This window comes from Arvicanthis niloticus, chromosome X (assembly GCF_011762505.2).
Source record: "Arvicanthis niloticus isolate mArvNil1 chromosome X, mArvNil1.pat.X, whole genome shotgun sequence".
In the NCBI taxonomy this organism is placed as follows: Eukaryota; Metazoa; Chordata; class Mammalia; order Rodentia; family Muridae; genus Arvicanthis; species Arvicanthis niloticus.
Genome location: NC_047679.1, coordinates 61759386 through 61776740, shown reverse-complemented (window position 1 = coordinate 61776740; position 17355 = coordinate 61759386). Strand labels below are relative to the sequence as shown.

Sequence of the window (17355 nt, the reverse complement as noted above, 5' to 3'; positions counted from 1 at the left end):
ATAGATTTTGATACTATGGCCCTATAGTACTCTTTTGAAATCACTTACAGTAATGATTTCAGTATTGTTCTTTCTACTTACTGTTTTGACTCTTTGGGGTCTTTTGTGATTCCTTATGGGTGTAGGATATGTTTTTCTAGTTACTTGAAGAATGTCATTGGAGTTTTGATGGGATTTTATTGAATATGTAAATGACTTTTGAGAATATAATAATATTTATAATATTAATTGTGCCAAATCATACACATAGGAACTTTGTCTCCTAGTGTCTTTTAAATTTTTCTTCAGTATCTTAAAATTTTCATTTTATTCTTTTACCTCCTTGGATATATTTATTTCCTTGATATTTTTAAGAAGGTATTGAAAATGAAATTTTTTTTCTTGAATTCTGTCTTGGTAAGTTGGTTACCAACTTTTTTACAGGAATATGGGAAGGCTACCACTTAGTATGTTGAAAATTTTAAATCATGTGACTTGGATAAAAGTGTACATAAATTCTAGTAATTTTCTGGTTGGGTCTTTTAAATATAGCATGGGATATCAGCTGATAAGCAAACTTAAACTTCAGACTTTCCATTGTGTAACCAATTTGAATTACAGTTTTGAGAATAGACATCATTGGCTCTTTCTTGATTTTAGAGGAATTATTTTCAGTTTTTCCCCCAACTCAGCATAATGGCAGCTACAGGTTTATTATACATACCCTTATTATGTTACTTTTCTTCCCTCATTTTCTCCAGAATTTAATGCCATAAAATGATATTAAATAGTTTCAAATTACTTTACTGTCTGTAAGGAGGTAATCATATAATTTTTGTCATTAAGTCCACTTATGTGTTGTATTTTATTGGTTTGTATATTATGACACAACCTTGGATTATTTGTCTGAACGCAACTTGTTCATAGTGTAATTAATATCTTTGTAATCAGTTCTTGAATTCAGTCTGCAAATATTTTGTCGAGAAGTTTTGTGCCTGTATTCATAAGAGATGTTGGCCTACAATTTTCTTTTGCTGATATGCTACTATCCAGCTTTATTATCAAGCATCTATTAGATTTATAAAATGTCTGTAGTGTGAAAATGTGTATTTAAATGCATAAAAATGCATATATATGGAAATGAAAATATTTTAAGATATAATAAAGTGAGAGGACACTAATGTATGGGAGAAAACGTGATATACAGGAAGCAATGCCATACCATAAAAGATTAAATAGATGATAAAGTGCTAGAACAGCTCTGTTCTGGGTCTTTGAAACTTGGGGAGAAGAGTTAGTTGAACTTATGGTTTGTACTATGATTTGTGCACGTGTTGTTTCTGTATGGGGCAACTGTCCAAATGTCCATGACAGTTGCCTAAATTCATTTGTATGCAAGGCTACATATGACATTCATTTTGTTACTTGTTTTATAGTTTTACTACAATCCTTCCTATCCCTCTTTTATAGACTTTTTTTTGTTTAAGTGACTTAATTTATTACCATATGTTTTTTTCTTCCTTACTATTTTTTGGTTTCTCAAGTGTAACTTTTTTTTTGTGGATACCATTGCACTTACAAAAATCTTCTTTTGCTTATAATAAGCAAATTTGAATAAAAACTAAACATGATAAAAAATAAGCATTATTTCTATTTGATTGCTTCATTTTTATTTTGTTTTATTATTTTATTTTGAGTCTCAGCATGTGGGACAGACTGAATTTGAACTATGTAATGCAAGATACCTGCCATTTCATCAAGCTAAGTCACTTCCATCTCTTTTGTTATGCCTTTCTGTATTAGAAAGCAACAGTAGTTTCTTCTCTTTCTCAGCAAAATGTAATGAAAGCATATTGCAGGTAAAGAAGTTTTATGTTAGTTCACAGATCAAGGATGTAGAATGTTATTGCAAGTACAACATAATAGCAGGAGTCTGAAGCAGCTGGTCACAATATGTCCATCACAAGGAAGCAGGGAAATGAATACTGCTCTTCAGCACACTTTCTACTTTCACTCTATCCCATAGAATGTTGCATCCCACAGTTAGAAAACATCTTCCTACTCAAATATACCTAATCTAGAACATCCTTCACAGAAATTCTCAGAGACTTATTTCCAAGTAATTATAGAGCCTGTCAAGGTGTCAATCATACTAATCATTACAAACGCACTCCAAGCTCAAGTTTTTCTAAATATTCTATTATTTACAGTGAACTAGGAGAATGGCTAAAAATTATAGTCTGACCACGCATATCTTCTTAAGGATGGGGTACTCCTACATGTCTCATCTCTACTGGCCAAGTACCTCATTTCCAAGATCTAATTCCTGTAGCCTTCAAAGCCATCAAACTGTGTCACTCACTAATGCCCATAGCCTAATAAAAGCAGCACAACCCTGTGAGAGGGTCAAGACACATATTATTATGTTCTGATGTGGTTACAGAACTCAACAAGGCCACATCAGCCACAGGTAAGGCTAACTAGTCTAATAGCTTAACTTCAGGTTTCATACATTCCAAGAAGCTGCATGTTTACATATACCCCATTCTAAAGATGAAGGTCATTAATGTAGACACAATTTTTTTGCAACCTACTTTTTAAAATTACTTTTATTTATTTATTTTTATTAGATATTATATTTACTTTTATTTTTTTACAGTCCAGCTCTTGCCCACTTCCCAGTACCCAATCCTACAGTTCCTCATCCCATTCCTCCTTGCCTTGTCTCCAAGAGGATGTTCCCACCAACCCCCAGGCCTCCCCACTCCCTGGGGCCTCAAGTCTCTCAAAGGTTAGATGCTTCTTCTCTCACTGAGGCCAAACCAGACAGTCCTCTGCTCGATATGTATAAGGAGCCTCATATCAGCTAGTGTATGCTGCCTTGTTGGTGGCTCAGTGTCTGAGAGATCTCAGATTCCAGGATACTTGAGACTGCTGGTCCTCCTATGGGGTAGCCCTACTCCTCAGCTTCTTCATGCCTTTCCCAAATTCAATCACAGGGGTCCCTGACTTCAGTCCAATGTTTAGGTGTAAGTATCTGTGTCTGTTTCACTCAGCTGCTCGTTGGGCCTCTCAGAGGACAGCCATGCTAGGCTTCTGTCTGTAAGCACATCATAGCATCAGTAAGAGTGTCAGGCCTTGGAGCCTCCCCCCTGAGCTGGATGCCAAGTTGGGCCTGTCACTGCACCACCTCTCCTTCAGTCTCTTCTCCATTTTTGTCCCTGCAGTTCTTTTAGATAGTAACAATTCTGGGTCAGAATTTTTTACTGTGGGATGGCAACCCCATCCCTGTGCTTGCTATATATGTGTCTTTCTACTGGAGGTGGACTCTGAGTTCCCTCTCCCCACTGTTGGTCACTTCACTTAAGGTCCCTCTCTTTGAGTCCTGAGAGTCTCTTACCTCTCAAGTCTCTAGTACTTTCTAGAGGGTCTCCATATCTCCCACCCCCAGGTTCCATGTTTCTATTCATTCTGGTGGCCCTCAGGACTTCTCACCTCTCTTCCCCCACCATACCTAATTATGTTCCACTTTCCTCCTACCTCTCCCACCTAGGTCCCTCTCTCCCTCTGCCTCCCATGATTATTTTATCCCCGCCCCCAACTGGGATTGACACATCATAACTTGGGCCCTTCTACTTGTTTCTTGAGTTCTGTAGATTTTATCCTAGTATTCTGTACATTTTGGGGTAATATCCACTTATTAGTGAGTACATACCATGCATGTCCTTTGGGTCTGAGTTACTTCACTCAGGATGATATTTTCTAGTTCCATCCATTTGCCTGCAAAACTCATGATGTCTTCAAAACCGACTTTTAATAAGGGTTCAACCTCTCCTCTATCCCATTACCCAGAAGAGGTAGTGGAAGAGAAAAGTTATTAGGATATAAGGGAAATGGACCTTTTCAGAATTAGTTCTTTTGTAATGATCTTGACCTTGTTTGCCAGCAGTTCAGTCCTGTAGCAAACATCAAATACCACTCAGCTGCAGACCAGTCCTCTAGGCTGGCAGATACTACACATGAACTGGCATCTACAGTTCAGTCCTTTCTGCAGGCAGATACCAGGCATGAACTAGCAGCTGTAGTTCAATTCTGAAGATGTTGCCAGTCTCACCAACCCACCAAAGGGAAGGACACTGAAGCACTTCTTGGGTAAGTTTCTCTCTATGGCATCATTATCACAAGTTGAGCTCAACAATACTATGTGAGGCAAACCAATACATGTATGTCATTAGGGAAGAAGACCAAGGCAGAGCAAATTAAACCAATGCTCAGTGCTCATTTCCCACTGTTTGTGGGGTCATATTTATATTCCTTCATCAAGCGTCCTTTCACATATTTGCTATATCCAAACATCTTTTCACCTGTGTCTGCTTCAGGAAGTCTTTCACGTGTTTGCTTTAAGCAAGACATCCTTTCACCTGTGTGCCCCAGCAAAACATTTGACATAATTAACTTTCCCAAGAAACTAACTTTCCAAAGTTTCCACATTACATTAGGATTTCCTTTGTCTTGGGTTTCATCTACCAAGCACAAATTCCACAGCAAAGTCTTTTCCTGTAACCCCGATGTCCAAAATTAGGGTAATGTTGGTGAGGGTAATCATTTGGACACCTAGACTGATGCTAAGCTCAACTGATCTTGAGTTTCACAGATATAGACTGATGCTAAGGTGAATTAATCTTAAATTTCATAGATTGATGAATTCACAGACTCTTAGGGGTACACCAAGTCCCATGTATCATAAGTATGAATAGGTTCTACCAGGGAGCTAGACACTGTCTGATACCAGTAGTTTTGGTGCTGTCAGTAGACAGTCTCCTGGTATTACCTGCACTACTTGAAGATGGGTGGTAGGGATAATCCCTTGGCAACCAAAATTAAGGTTTCTGATCTTGACTGCTTCTTGAAGTCATAGGCACCTGCATGATTTCAGTACAATGGCAATTGCTTTCTATCTAGGCTCGTTCCATAGGTCAACATGGTAAAACTCAAAACTTGTGTCTGTCTTACTAGCATGAAGACCTTTGTGTGATGCCAGTGCTGGTTTAGAGGCTTGATTTGTGAGCTCTTGTCTATGTATCTTGCCTTCTACTCAGTGCTAAACCTCACTGTAATGAGAGAGAGAGAGAGAGAGAGAGAGAGAGAGAGAGAGAGAGAGAGAGAGACTCAAAACAAACACAAGTGCAAACTTTTATACACAGCTCCTGAGTGAAGGGACTCATGTTCCCTTATCTGCTATTTGTCAGTGTAATGTCTTGTAGACTGGGTGAAGTTTATCCTTGGATTATTCAAATGCTTATTTCTCTGCCCTCAATCTGGATATGACATTGTAAAGCTTACACCAAAAATCTTCTGTCTCAAATTTGTGTAAACAGCTCTTACCATTTATTCTCTGCCTTTACATAATAAATGCTGATTACCCAAATAGCTGGGCATAATAGAGAATAGGGTGGGGTATCTGCCAGTAGAAGAGAGAGAGAGAGGGAAAGGGGTATAGTTGGATCAGCAGAAGGATAGAGGAATTGGACCCATGAAGAAGGTATCTGAAGACCTAGATCAATAATAATATGCACCTGTCATGGGATGGAGCCGAGAGGTAGCCAGATTAGCATACAAGGTAAAAATAGATCATTTAACTGCTCAGCTATTGAGGTGCAGCTTTGAATAAATCTTATTTCTTCTGTGTGGTTATTGTATAAGAGCACTGCTGGATTAATTCAGTTATATTTATATTAAGAAAAAATTATTTAAAGCTACTATATCAAAGATATATGTAGTTAGCACCAGTGCTCCAACATGTAGCTATAGACCTGATAGTCTCAATGCTGGTGCTTTGCTAAAAACCATGTCTCACCATATCCAGCCTAGAATATTGAGTCTAAGATTTAGAGTTACTTTTCTATCCCTGTCTCAGGCATAAATCTCCTCTTCTAAAGTTGAGCTGTTTGTAGTTGAGGGAGATAGAATATGGTTCTTTCTTCTTCCTTTAATGTCTTCACTCTGCCATACTGAGAGCAGTCACCATTATCTTTCCACTGATTCTTTCAACTTTTACAAAGGTCAACATATGATTCGTAAATTCTGTGTCCATGAAGAGATATTCCTTAGAAGATCTTATGAAGCCATCATCCTGTTTATATTCTGAATTATTTTTAATTATGCATTTATCTGTGTATAGGTATGGATATGTATACACAAGTGCAATGTGAGCTGATTAATGTGAGTACTGGACACTGAACTTTGGTGTTTGGGGATAGCAGTAACCATTGTGGAACCATTTCTCCAGCTTATATGTTTCATGTTACAAAATCAAACGTAAACCTATGCCAACTAGTCTAATTTCTATATAGATCACTTAGACATTTGGTAAACATGCAAATGCTGCCATTCCAGGCACAGAAGTAGCAGCAGTAAATAAAATAGGCAAGTATAATAAAAAGGTCAGTCTTAAACTTCTGTGAGCAATTTGATTTTTTTCTTGGTTTTCTATAGTCATGGTTTATAAATGAAATTAGTTTTTATTTGTTCACTTTTGAGATTACTATTACAAAATTTTCCCTTCACTTTCCTCCCTCCAACACTTCCCCCCATAAATCCCCTCCTGTTCTATCTCAAACTCATGGCCTCCTTTTTTCATTAATTCAACAAACTTTTTTTTCACAAATATTTGGCATGATCGTTGAAATATTGTTCATCTAATTTAAGATAAATGAAAAGTGAAAATCCATGAATAAGACGACACTGAACAGAAATTAGTTAGAAGATTTTGTGGATCATTCATTAAAGAATAATTATGGTGGCAATGTTTGCATAAGGACTCTAGAAAGTTAGAACATTATGAGGAACAGGATACTTGTTACAGGCGAAACATTTTGTAGGTCACTTCAGTGATGCCATCTCTGTCATTTAAACTGTAGCTGATCTGGTTGTTCTGCTGCCAGTTGCCATGACTAAATTTTCACTCCCCCTTACAATTGACGTTTTAAAGTTATAAACTCACTGTGGTAGGATTTGAAAGTAGAATCACTGGGCAGTAATTTTGTTTACGTGTGGGCCTGCAGATAATGTTGTCATGATGGGATCCTCTTAAGAATAAGAACACACAGTAGCTCCTCTCCCAGGTAAGGGGTGGCAGTTGTCTTATAAACCAGAAAGAGAGCTATAACCAAGAGGTGAATCAACTGGTACCTTGTTCATAAGATTGTAGACTCTAGAAATGTGTGAAAATAAGTGCCTATTGTTTATTCCATCAGTCTGTGGTAATTAATTACAGCAGATCCCACAGATGAAGATATCAACCTAGAATGTCAATGAACATTGTGTCTTCAAATAAAATCTTTACACTGTAAATGAGTTATTTTAGATTATTTCCCTGAAACATTATAAGCATTCAATAGTTGTTATTTTTGGGTCTTTCCCTGAAGTCAACTTTATTGCACTTTGCCTCAAGCTTTTCCTTAAAGGTTTTATCTCCTTGAGTACTGGGTTTACCTCCATTGTACTTCCTGGTGCTCCTTTTCTCCTCACACTACACATTTTGTATTTTTCCTTGCTTAGCTTGTTCCCTTTCATTATAGATCTGCATAATAGCTGCCACCAATAAAACAAGTAACACAGTAAATACTAGGCTATTTTTGTTTGTTTGTTTGTTTGTTTAGATCTTCTGCCAACACAGTTATTCCGAAACTCTTCAATTTAGCCTCAGGCAGACATTTGGACAAGGGTATAAAACAGTCACATTTTTTTGCCAAATTGTCACAAAAATGATCTCTATACTACTTCTCTGAAACCTCATGAGTCAAACCACTGTCATAATCTACATTGCTCTGAGCAGCACTGTGTTCCCTGCTCCTAACATTATGGCCAATTAAGCCCCATTTAAAGAGTTCAACTGCTTTCCTACTCTCAAAAATCCAGAGCCACATTTAACGAATAAGAAGAGTGGTCAGGACTGTCATAGTAAGAACTCTCAGCCACCTCTCCAGCACCATGTCTGCAGGCATGCCATCATGATTCTATGATGACAATGAACTAAATCTCTGAGACTGTAAGCAAGCCTCGATTAAATGATTTCCCTTATAAGAGTTGCCATGGTCATGGTGTCTCTTCAAAGCAACAGAACATTGATTAAGAAGTGACTTTCAAGAAAGTTAATTTCAGAAAAGTTCCTCTCATTGTTTTGAGGCAGGCACCATCTTGAGACATAGGTTATAGGAAATCTACCAATGTATATACATGTAAATTCTCCATAGCCCATTTGAAAACTTCCAAAGCTATATTAGATATTTTTTTAAGTTTATGGATTCTTCATACTAGCTATTTCAGCAGACATCATTTGTCATAGTAAGAATATTTAGATTGCTAACTGTGACAAGTAATGGGATTTGTTTCATCCCTATTTTGTCTAGTTAGCAATTTTAAAGTGAATGTTTCCTTTATGGATTTTGTGAAGCAGAGTTGGGATTTTATTAAAGGTATGTTAACATAGGCTTAAAATGAGGGTTAGTAGAGAGAGGCACTCATAAAGAAATATGCACCCAACAACATAGATATTTGTTTCCTTAAAGTTTCTTCATTTGTATCTATATATTAAAGAAAAATTAATGTTCTAAAGTGGCTAGGAAGAAAATCACAAATAAATGTATTACTCAAACAATAGTATTTATATTGATTTATGGTAGATTTTATTTTTTTCCTATGCAGATTCTATATTAGTTGCATAGGGATATTATTTCCATTTTATTCATTTTACATTTCTCCTTTCAATTATTTCCTCAAAACAAGGTCAAGGCAAGTAAAACATTCCACACTGGTATTTCTATTAGAAGAAACACACCCCCCGAAGCTGAATAAATATGTGACATCTCAACCTTTAGTATCAGGATAATAACTGCCAGGGGTATAGTATATTTGTGCCAGGAAAATGATAGTGATTCCCCCCCCCAAATAAGACAGGAGCCAGTCTGATGAAACTCACAACAGGGTCTTTATTCTATTTGAGCTAGCTCAATCCCCCCCCCCCAAGGCACCACCATCACAAAGGAAGGTTTTAGTGGTGGGGGAGCCCTGAATGTCTATTGGAGCAAGGATTTATATTAAGCACCAAACAGGGAGTACATGTGCAATCATCTAATTGAAAAGCCACTCTGGCTTTAATATAGTTGGCTGGTACTGGGAGTCATATCATAAATTTAATTTCTGCTCCCCTCTGTATTGGTAGTCGTTGGGCAGGGGGTTGGGCTTGTAACCTGTGAGTGTAGGTTTGTTGGGGAAATAACCTAGAGACACTGGTCTTCTTGAGGGTATAACCTGGAAACGCTGGTCTTTTGAAGGATTGGCCTAGAGACAGGAGCTAGGAGCGGGTTTTGTTGGGGGGCAACTTGGAAACTATGCTAGGTATCAACCTGTTAGTTTACCCGAGTTCAAACTTAGGTCACATTCTCTAAAATAGAATGTGAACTTAAAAGATTTGGCATCTCAGTATAATAGCCAGTCCTATGGTGGTTGGTGGTTAAAAGCGGTACTTTAATGAATAATTCTGGAGGACTTGAAAATAGGATTTGTGTATATACTGCAGGCCACATACCAATTCTAGCATGCATAATTCAACATAATACTCTATGATAGTAGGTGGTGATGATGGTGGTGGTAGTGATAATGATGATGATCGTGAGGATGACAGTACGGTTCAAGAATAATACACATCATGAGTCTATCAAGTCACCAAATTGATAGTATATGGAAAGCTGATAATTTGATTGATTTGAGAAGAATCAACTGGACTGGACCTCCAAAGCCTTGAGTACTAATGCAAGTCTGAGACCTAACTAATTTCATAGGAAATTTCTTTCCTTCTCTTTGGGAATCTACTTTCCACGTATAAAATAATAGTGTTTTGTTAAAGTTTTGGTTTTTATACTAAGACCACTCAATTATTTGCTAAACATGACAAAGGAGCAAGGGGAATCTTTATTCTGTCAGTTATATCAAAGCAGCTCCTACACTTTTTTTAATAGTGTCTGTTCACTAACACATGAGCTTATTTATGTGCATGCATATAAAAAAAAAAGAGAGAGAGAAAAGCTTAGTGTTTAGTTTTCTCCATTTGCCAAAGTGAAAAATCCAATTAGACTATCCACATTGGGCTTTATGTCTATGTTGTTCTAGAACTCTTCAATACCTACTAGAGAAAGGAATGGTCTTCCAAGAACATGTAGTAGCTGGTTTCTTTGTCCTCTAGGGGAAAAATGCTGTTTGATATTGTTGTTATATGCTCATGAAAGGCATCTAACTCCAACCTCTTGAGCCTTTAAGACACAGCACCTGGCCTAAAGGAAGAATGCCAGACACTACTTGAGAAAATGCCCAGCTGCTGTTTATCTCCTAATGACAATGCTACAAGAGTATTCTATAGGTTTACTAAAGCAGAGTTGAATTCTTAAAGGAAAGGAAAAGGACCACACAAGTCCCTAGGAGTCAGACATTTTCCTTTAACTTTTTCAAATCTACTCAAAGTCTGTTTACTAGAAATTTGACTCATTTGCAATTATACAGGAGAGTTGAAGTTCGGCAAATAGCCTATCCATGAATCTCAGGAACTCTCAAGTAAAAACAAGGTCACTGACAATTGATGCTTCACATGATCAACTACCTTAAGTTCATTTCAGGAAGTGAAAGTAAGAACTGTATCACAAGTCTATGAGCTACCAATTTCTCGGCTTTAAGGAGAAATTATAGAATGATTAAAGAATCTAGCTGTTCATAACAATGATTCAATAGTTTTGAAGTTGAAGTCAGTATACCTTGATTTGGATCTCATCATTTTAGATATGCTATTGGAAATATTTAAAGGCTGTTTTGTAAAATTGTAATGTGATCTTGAACATTTACAACTACTAAACCACGACATAATAAGACCATTGTGGAGCTAGAGATGTGACACAGTAGAAGAAATCCTGCCTAATCTGATGACCTCTGTACTACATACACAAAAGCAAAAAGTCAGTCTCTACTAACCCTTGAGGAAAAGCACACAGTGATATCATTGGGGATCTAAAGTTCTAAACTATCTGTGGGCACTTTTAAGATGAAAATTATATCAGTTTTAACACTTTGATAAGTTTATAGCCAATACTCCTCTTTCATTTTACTTACAAATAATGTTTCTATTTCATGGTTTTCACACATGCATTAACTGTTAAATACTTTTTAAAAAAATTTATCTGGCTGAATTCTTTCCATCATGTGTTCACTAAAAACAATTGTAGACCTAACTGAACAATTAGTCCAGTTTATTCTACCATAATAATTCTTATCAAAGCAGCCTTTCATTCTTCATCGAAGCACACATTATATAGTAATCCTACATTAACTGAATCCACCGTTTGTTTAAATGTTGGCTTCAGTCTTAGAAACCTCAGGGAGTCTGACTTCTTTGGAAAACTAACACATGAAAAGGATCAAGTCTAAAAGTTTCAAGAATCTGGATATACTCTGTCCTTCATGGTCATTGTTCTGGAGTTTCCTGGAAAAAAAATGTTACCCAAGATTGGGTAAAGCCTTTTCTGGGCCCTATAATTGGTAGCTGAAACCCAAAAATGAGTATAAATTATACTGACCTATATAAGCACATAACAGTGCACTAGAAATGTTTTCTCATTAATGAATCTATATATTCACTTTACATCTCTATTTCAGCCCCCATTACCCCTCTCCTCTCAGTTCCACCCTTATAAATCCCTCCCCAACTACCTCTTTCCCTTCTACAAGGAGAAGGGGAAGCCCACCCATTAGTACCACTCCATCCTGTGACATCAGTCCCAGCAAGACTAAGTAAATCCTCTCCCACTGAGGCCCAACCAGGCAGTCAGTCGAGTAGGAACATTTTGGAACTTTGTAAAGTTATTCCCTGTCAAGATACATGATGATCATCACCATCTGCTGAATCACTAATACTGTCAATTTCCATAAAAACACTAATGTTTTCTAGACCTGTAATAGTGAGACAAAAATTAATTTATCCCAAATGAAGAGTGTTGTCATATATTGGATACCCATAATGAAAAATAATATAAAGACTATTTAAATTCAAACTATGGTAAATCACATGCATATATGAATATTTTATTTGAATACTAAAGTAATTGGGTATAAGGTCACAATAAAGCAGCACACAAAATATATAATTTTTCTTTATTCAATTATTGAATTAATTTTAGGTCATTTTAATCATGTGACTATCAGCATATAATAGGTATTTTGATGAAATCGGAAAATAAGCTGGGAAAGTGGAATTTTTAAATCTGAAGCTATAAATTCCATTTTAAATTTGATATTAGCTGAATATTATTGTTTCATATAGTACTATATAATCTCAACACTTTGGATATATCTCCTACATAAATAAAATATTAATACAGATTATTGTGCCTAAGAAAATTACCCACAAGGATGCTGTCTAAAGATATTTCATTCAATTTTTAAAAGTACAGACTTTAATAAAATGTATTTTCATGCAGGTAATCTGCATTGAAATATTAAAATCAAACAAATAAATAGACAATGTACACAATATTTTCAATATCTACATGACAGTAAGTCAGTTTTCCAAAACTTTTGCCCACTGCCTTTTCAGAATCAAACATCTGACTTATTGAAATTGATTAAACAAATATGCCAGATGATGAGAAGGAGTGAGGGAGAGAAAGCAAAGCTACAGGACTGAAGGAAAATGTGTGATTTAAAAATTACAAGCTATGAGGACACAGAACTGGTTCCTTCTATAGAATTTAATGAAGAACAAGCACTTATTCTAAGGGGATAATTAATACATAAACTTAGTAACATATTATACATTCAAAAGAAATTTATAACAGAAGCCCATAGCAGTCTATTACAAGCAATGATGTGTAATAATCATTTCACTATTCATAGGAGAAATGTGAGCTGTTGGCCATGAGATCTTGTTTCCAATTTGATAATAGACTATAACATTTTAAAAGGTGAATAGGTTAATTTAATTTTAGTTTCAAATTTTACAAATTTAGTTTCAAAATTTTACAAATTTTCTTTTATCTTATGTCAAGATAATGATTTCATGTAAAACATTGCCAAGAGAATCTCAGAGTTAGATGATGGTTTGCTATACACTTCAATCACTCAGCTTGTGCACCTTCCTTCATCTCAGATTTAAAAACAACCAAGAATAACACAATAATAAAAAGAGTTAATCCTTGTGCCAGTAGAGTTTAAAATAAAATAAAGTTTAATTCAAATGGAACCAACTAAATTCTCCATTTTTCCTTAATCTTTCCATCAAAGTCTCTTACAAATGTCAGCTAAATTGTGTTTTTTCTATAGGCTCTTTGAATCTACATACAAAAATAGTATATGTATATGCAAAAAATTCTCCCAGGATGTTGTAGCTGTCAGTGTAAATGTTCTTGTGTACCATAAATAAGAGAAAGTTTATTGAAACACTGATCATATGCCTCTAAAATAAATTTTGATACAGCTCCTTCATCATACTGCTTTTGTAGTAAACAAAGCTTAGTGACAATGTGTACATACAAAGCATACTAACTTGAATGTGAAAACTACTAAAGGTGTCAAAACAGAAAGAAAATATAAATGGTCACAAATCTTATTTATAGCAATTATCTCCTACAAGAATTCAGATGAACCAAAACAATTTCTCAAAAAAGTAACACTACCACAAATAAAACTTTATGAGACCTAAAAAGCAAGAAAACACAATTGTTACTGTAGTTTCTTATTTGACCCAGCCAATCTTAGTTAGTTCCCTATATACATGTCATACAAATTCCTGACTAGCCTGGTTTGATATTTGTAAGTTAGGAGTGCTTAATTCAGTACTGTTTCTTTGGGAAACATTACGAAGATTACATAGTGCTAAAGAGTGGAGGAGGGCTTCTCGGGCTTTGGATGCATCTATGTTCTGCTCTTGAGAGATTTGAAGGCTAATTTGATTGACATTATTCATCAGTATGCTAGAAGCCATGAGGTTGGTTATAGAGAGGCACCTGGTAAGATTTTCTTCCAAAAACTGTTTATAAAGTTCATCCACCTTTCTTTCCATATAATTATTAAGCATAGAATTAGAGAGGGGTTGCTTATGTAATAGCATGCTTTTTTCTCGAATTTCATCACCATTGAATAATTTTGAGGTAGATGTTTTCTCTGGAGGCTCCATTTTAGGAGAGTGGCCCAATGGTATATCCACCGAAAGTAAAAGAGGACCATTACAAACATCATCGTGGGTGTGTTCCACAAAGCAGCCGGAATCATACATGTGTCTAACATGGTCACCTCCTATCTGTAGGTCAGGATAATTCTGGCAAATACTTGTACATGACCAGGATCGGTATAAATCCAGTTGTGTTTCATCATGTCCCTTCTTTGGAATGGGCAATGCAACAGATACATTTCCTGAAAGGGGTGTACTTTTGCATTTTGCAACAGGTAGTTGGTCCATAGATTTCATTTGAGATGAATCATTGTCTTGTTCGGTTAAACTTCCTTCTATAACTTTCTCTTGACTTCCAGTCTTTAAAGGTGGAAGTGAATTGTCCGGTATATCTAAAAGCTTATTTTCCCGATTTTCCTTTTTGTCAATTGACGTCTTCTTACATCTTAGTGGTTTGTAAAGTTTTGCATGTCTCTGTTCTTTGTAGAGGAATTCAGTTAGGAAGGCTTCTCCAAGCATTTTCTTAGATAAGTTATAAAATATGAATGAACTGTATTCCTAAAATATAAAATAACTAATTAAGATAATGGAATGTAAATTTTTCTTTGACATGAACCATGTTTTAGAAAAGAACTGTTGCTTTAAAAACAAAGAATGAAACTAGAAATGCTTTGATTCTTTTTTATCATTGTTGAGCAATGATGAATTTACTTATTAGTGGCTCTCAATTTTATCAACAGTTAAATTATAATAATACCTCTTTCATTCTCATTGGGCTATTGTGAGAATATTACATAGCATCCATGCAAATGTTTAAAAATTGCAAAGTCAGGGACATGTATAACACTATATTGAGCTGGGATTTTTTTTTTTTTTTTTAGTATTTATTTAGAAGTTAATAAAATGTCTTGCCATTTTCTGTCCAAAAGTTCATTTAAAATAAAACTTACACCTACGGAAATTTTCTGAACTAAACTTTAATCGTAGCTATCTATTTTTCCTATAATGTGGGTCTCTGCTTTTTCTTTCTCCTTTCTTTTTAATTTTTTTCTTTTTCTTCTTTTGGACTCATAGCTTCCTTCTTTATTTGCTATTTCATGCTTTTACATCATTTATTAATACAATTCTAAGAGTTTCAAATTTTCCTGTAAAATCTATGTAAAAAGCCAAGCATGATGCTTCACATCTGTAATCCCAGAACTCAGCAGGCTGAGGCAATAGTATCTTAAATTCCAGGTTATCCTGGGCTAAATGGCAAAACCTGGCTCTTACAGAACAAACCTAAACGTCAATTCTATAAAAATGAAAAAGGTCAGTCGCCTTCATTCAAGATAAAGCTTTCATCTCATAGTTCTATGTTATATATTACACATGTTTCCATGAAACCTATCTATGTTATTATTTGAAAAATTTTGAGAAGAAAATGAAACACAAATAGAACTAAGTAAGAGTATAGACTTACGTTTTTCAAATATCAGGATACCTAGAGATTTGGTCCTCTGAGATGCCAACAGTCCAAACTCAGAAAAGTCCTTTCTGTCTGGTTTGCGTCTCAGCGTCTGCTTACATCTTACAAAGGATGACAGTTTTAATCACATAAATTGGTTCTGCTTTCCGTTAGTACCCCAGGACTGAAACCCTAATAGGAAAATGATGTGGGCTGGTCACATGTGAGGTATGGTAATGACCGTGTACCAAAAGAGGATCTTGAAAGTGTTTCTTCAAGTTCCCAATGACAGTGGGTGGGAAAATGTTACCAGTAGTGGAGTTCTTAATGTTCATAAAGACAGAGACAAGGTTATTTTCACTTTTAAGTAGGACAAAAGTGGAACAGCCTCAGCATCTTTTGTAAAAAGTCGTTATTTGAAACAAACTAAATGAGCATCAAAAAGAAACTGATTGAATAAATTTTGATAGTCATGACAGGAAATACTAAAGCCTTTTCTTTTAAAAAAAAAACACATTTTTATTAATTCATACACTCATGAGATGAAATACTGAATTAAACATTTCCTTAAACATATTTTTTATTAATTTTTTCAAGGGTTACACCTTTCTCTCCCTTGACTGTCAATAGATCTTCAGTTATGGGGTGTGAGGTCATTAGCCACTCTGCTCTCCATGTCTGAATGTTGACTAGCTTGACATTGTACAGGTCTTACACATGTACTGACAGTTGATGTGAGCACATGTGTGCAGTGGTGGTGTCCTGTCCAGAAGACGCTGTTTTCCTCTGCTTCTTCCTGACCTCTAGATTTTATAATCTTTCCATGCCCTCTTCCATGATGGTTCCTGAACAAATGGAGCATTTCTAATGATTTTATGATACTAAATTGATTGTTTCTTTATGTGATTTTGTATTTACAACACAGTCTCACAATGTAGCACTGGCTGATCTAGAATATGTTGTGGAGACTAGACTGACCTTAAACTCATGACAATCTTTTTGCCTCTGCCTCCCAAAAGCTGGCATTATAGGCATGTGTCAACACATTTGGTTATGACAAGCATTATAAATTGTCATGTAGATTATTTAAGAAACATATGATTATTCATGTCACAGAGGAAATAAAGGAAAAGTAAAGGAATATATATTTTTGACCATCACAATAACAGTAAGTAATAGAAGTACAAGTTTCCGGAGACAATTGAACTAAGATTCTATGCCCATAGGCACTGCAGTGTATTTTATGTATATGTGTAAATATGTACTCTGCAAGAAAATATACACAGTTTGATTCAACCATCAATTGTGTGTGGCATATGTCAAACACTGTTCAGAATATCTCACACATAGCAATTTGATCTTCCTAAAATTACAAGAAAGTGATAACTGTTTTCCTTATGAGAAAAACCAGGCACAGAGATAAGTTAAGGGTGGGTGTTCAATTTCAGAGAAGTGTAAGAAATTGTTGGAAAACCCTACTATTAAGGTGTCACAGGACATCAAGTCCAGATAGTTCTGCAAGCTTGGGACAAAATGGAGGACTCCTTCTAGGTTGTTAAAATTATCTTCCTGGTAGAAGTACTGCATTATAAAAAGCATCCAGTGAATTGAAAAAAATATGTCAACATCTCACACTAGAAGATAATACAAAAACTCAAAATATATTTTTTATCAATGCTACCACAAAAGACTATTAAAAGAAAATAGAAATTTCAAATCC

General features: G+C 35.5%; 1 protein-coding gene across 1 annotated transcript; it reads right to left on the bottom strand.

The window, feature by feature from the left end:
- Positions 1 to 12089: 12089 nt before the first annotated feature.
- Positions 12090 to 15795, bottom strand: LOC117695316 (TLR adapter interacting with SLC15A4 on the lysosome-like). The gene is made up of 2 exons (XM_034486171.2): positions 15651 to 15795; positions 12090 to 14746 (listed from the first exon to the last, which is right to left on the bottom strand). Exon 2 carries the CDS (start codon positions 14705 to 14707, stop codon positions 13796 to 13798), a length of 912 nt encoding a protein of 303 aa, XP_034342062.1. The 5' UTR covers positions 14708 to 14746; positions 15651 to 15795; the 3' UTR covers positions 12090 to 13795.
- Between the last annotated feature and the right edge of the window lie 1560 nt (positions 15796 to 17355).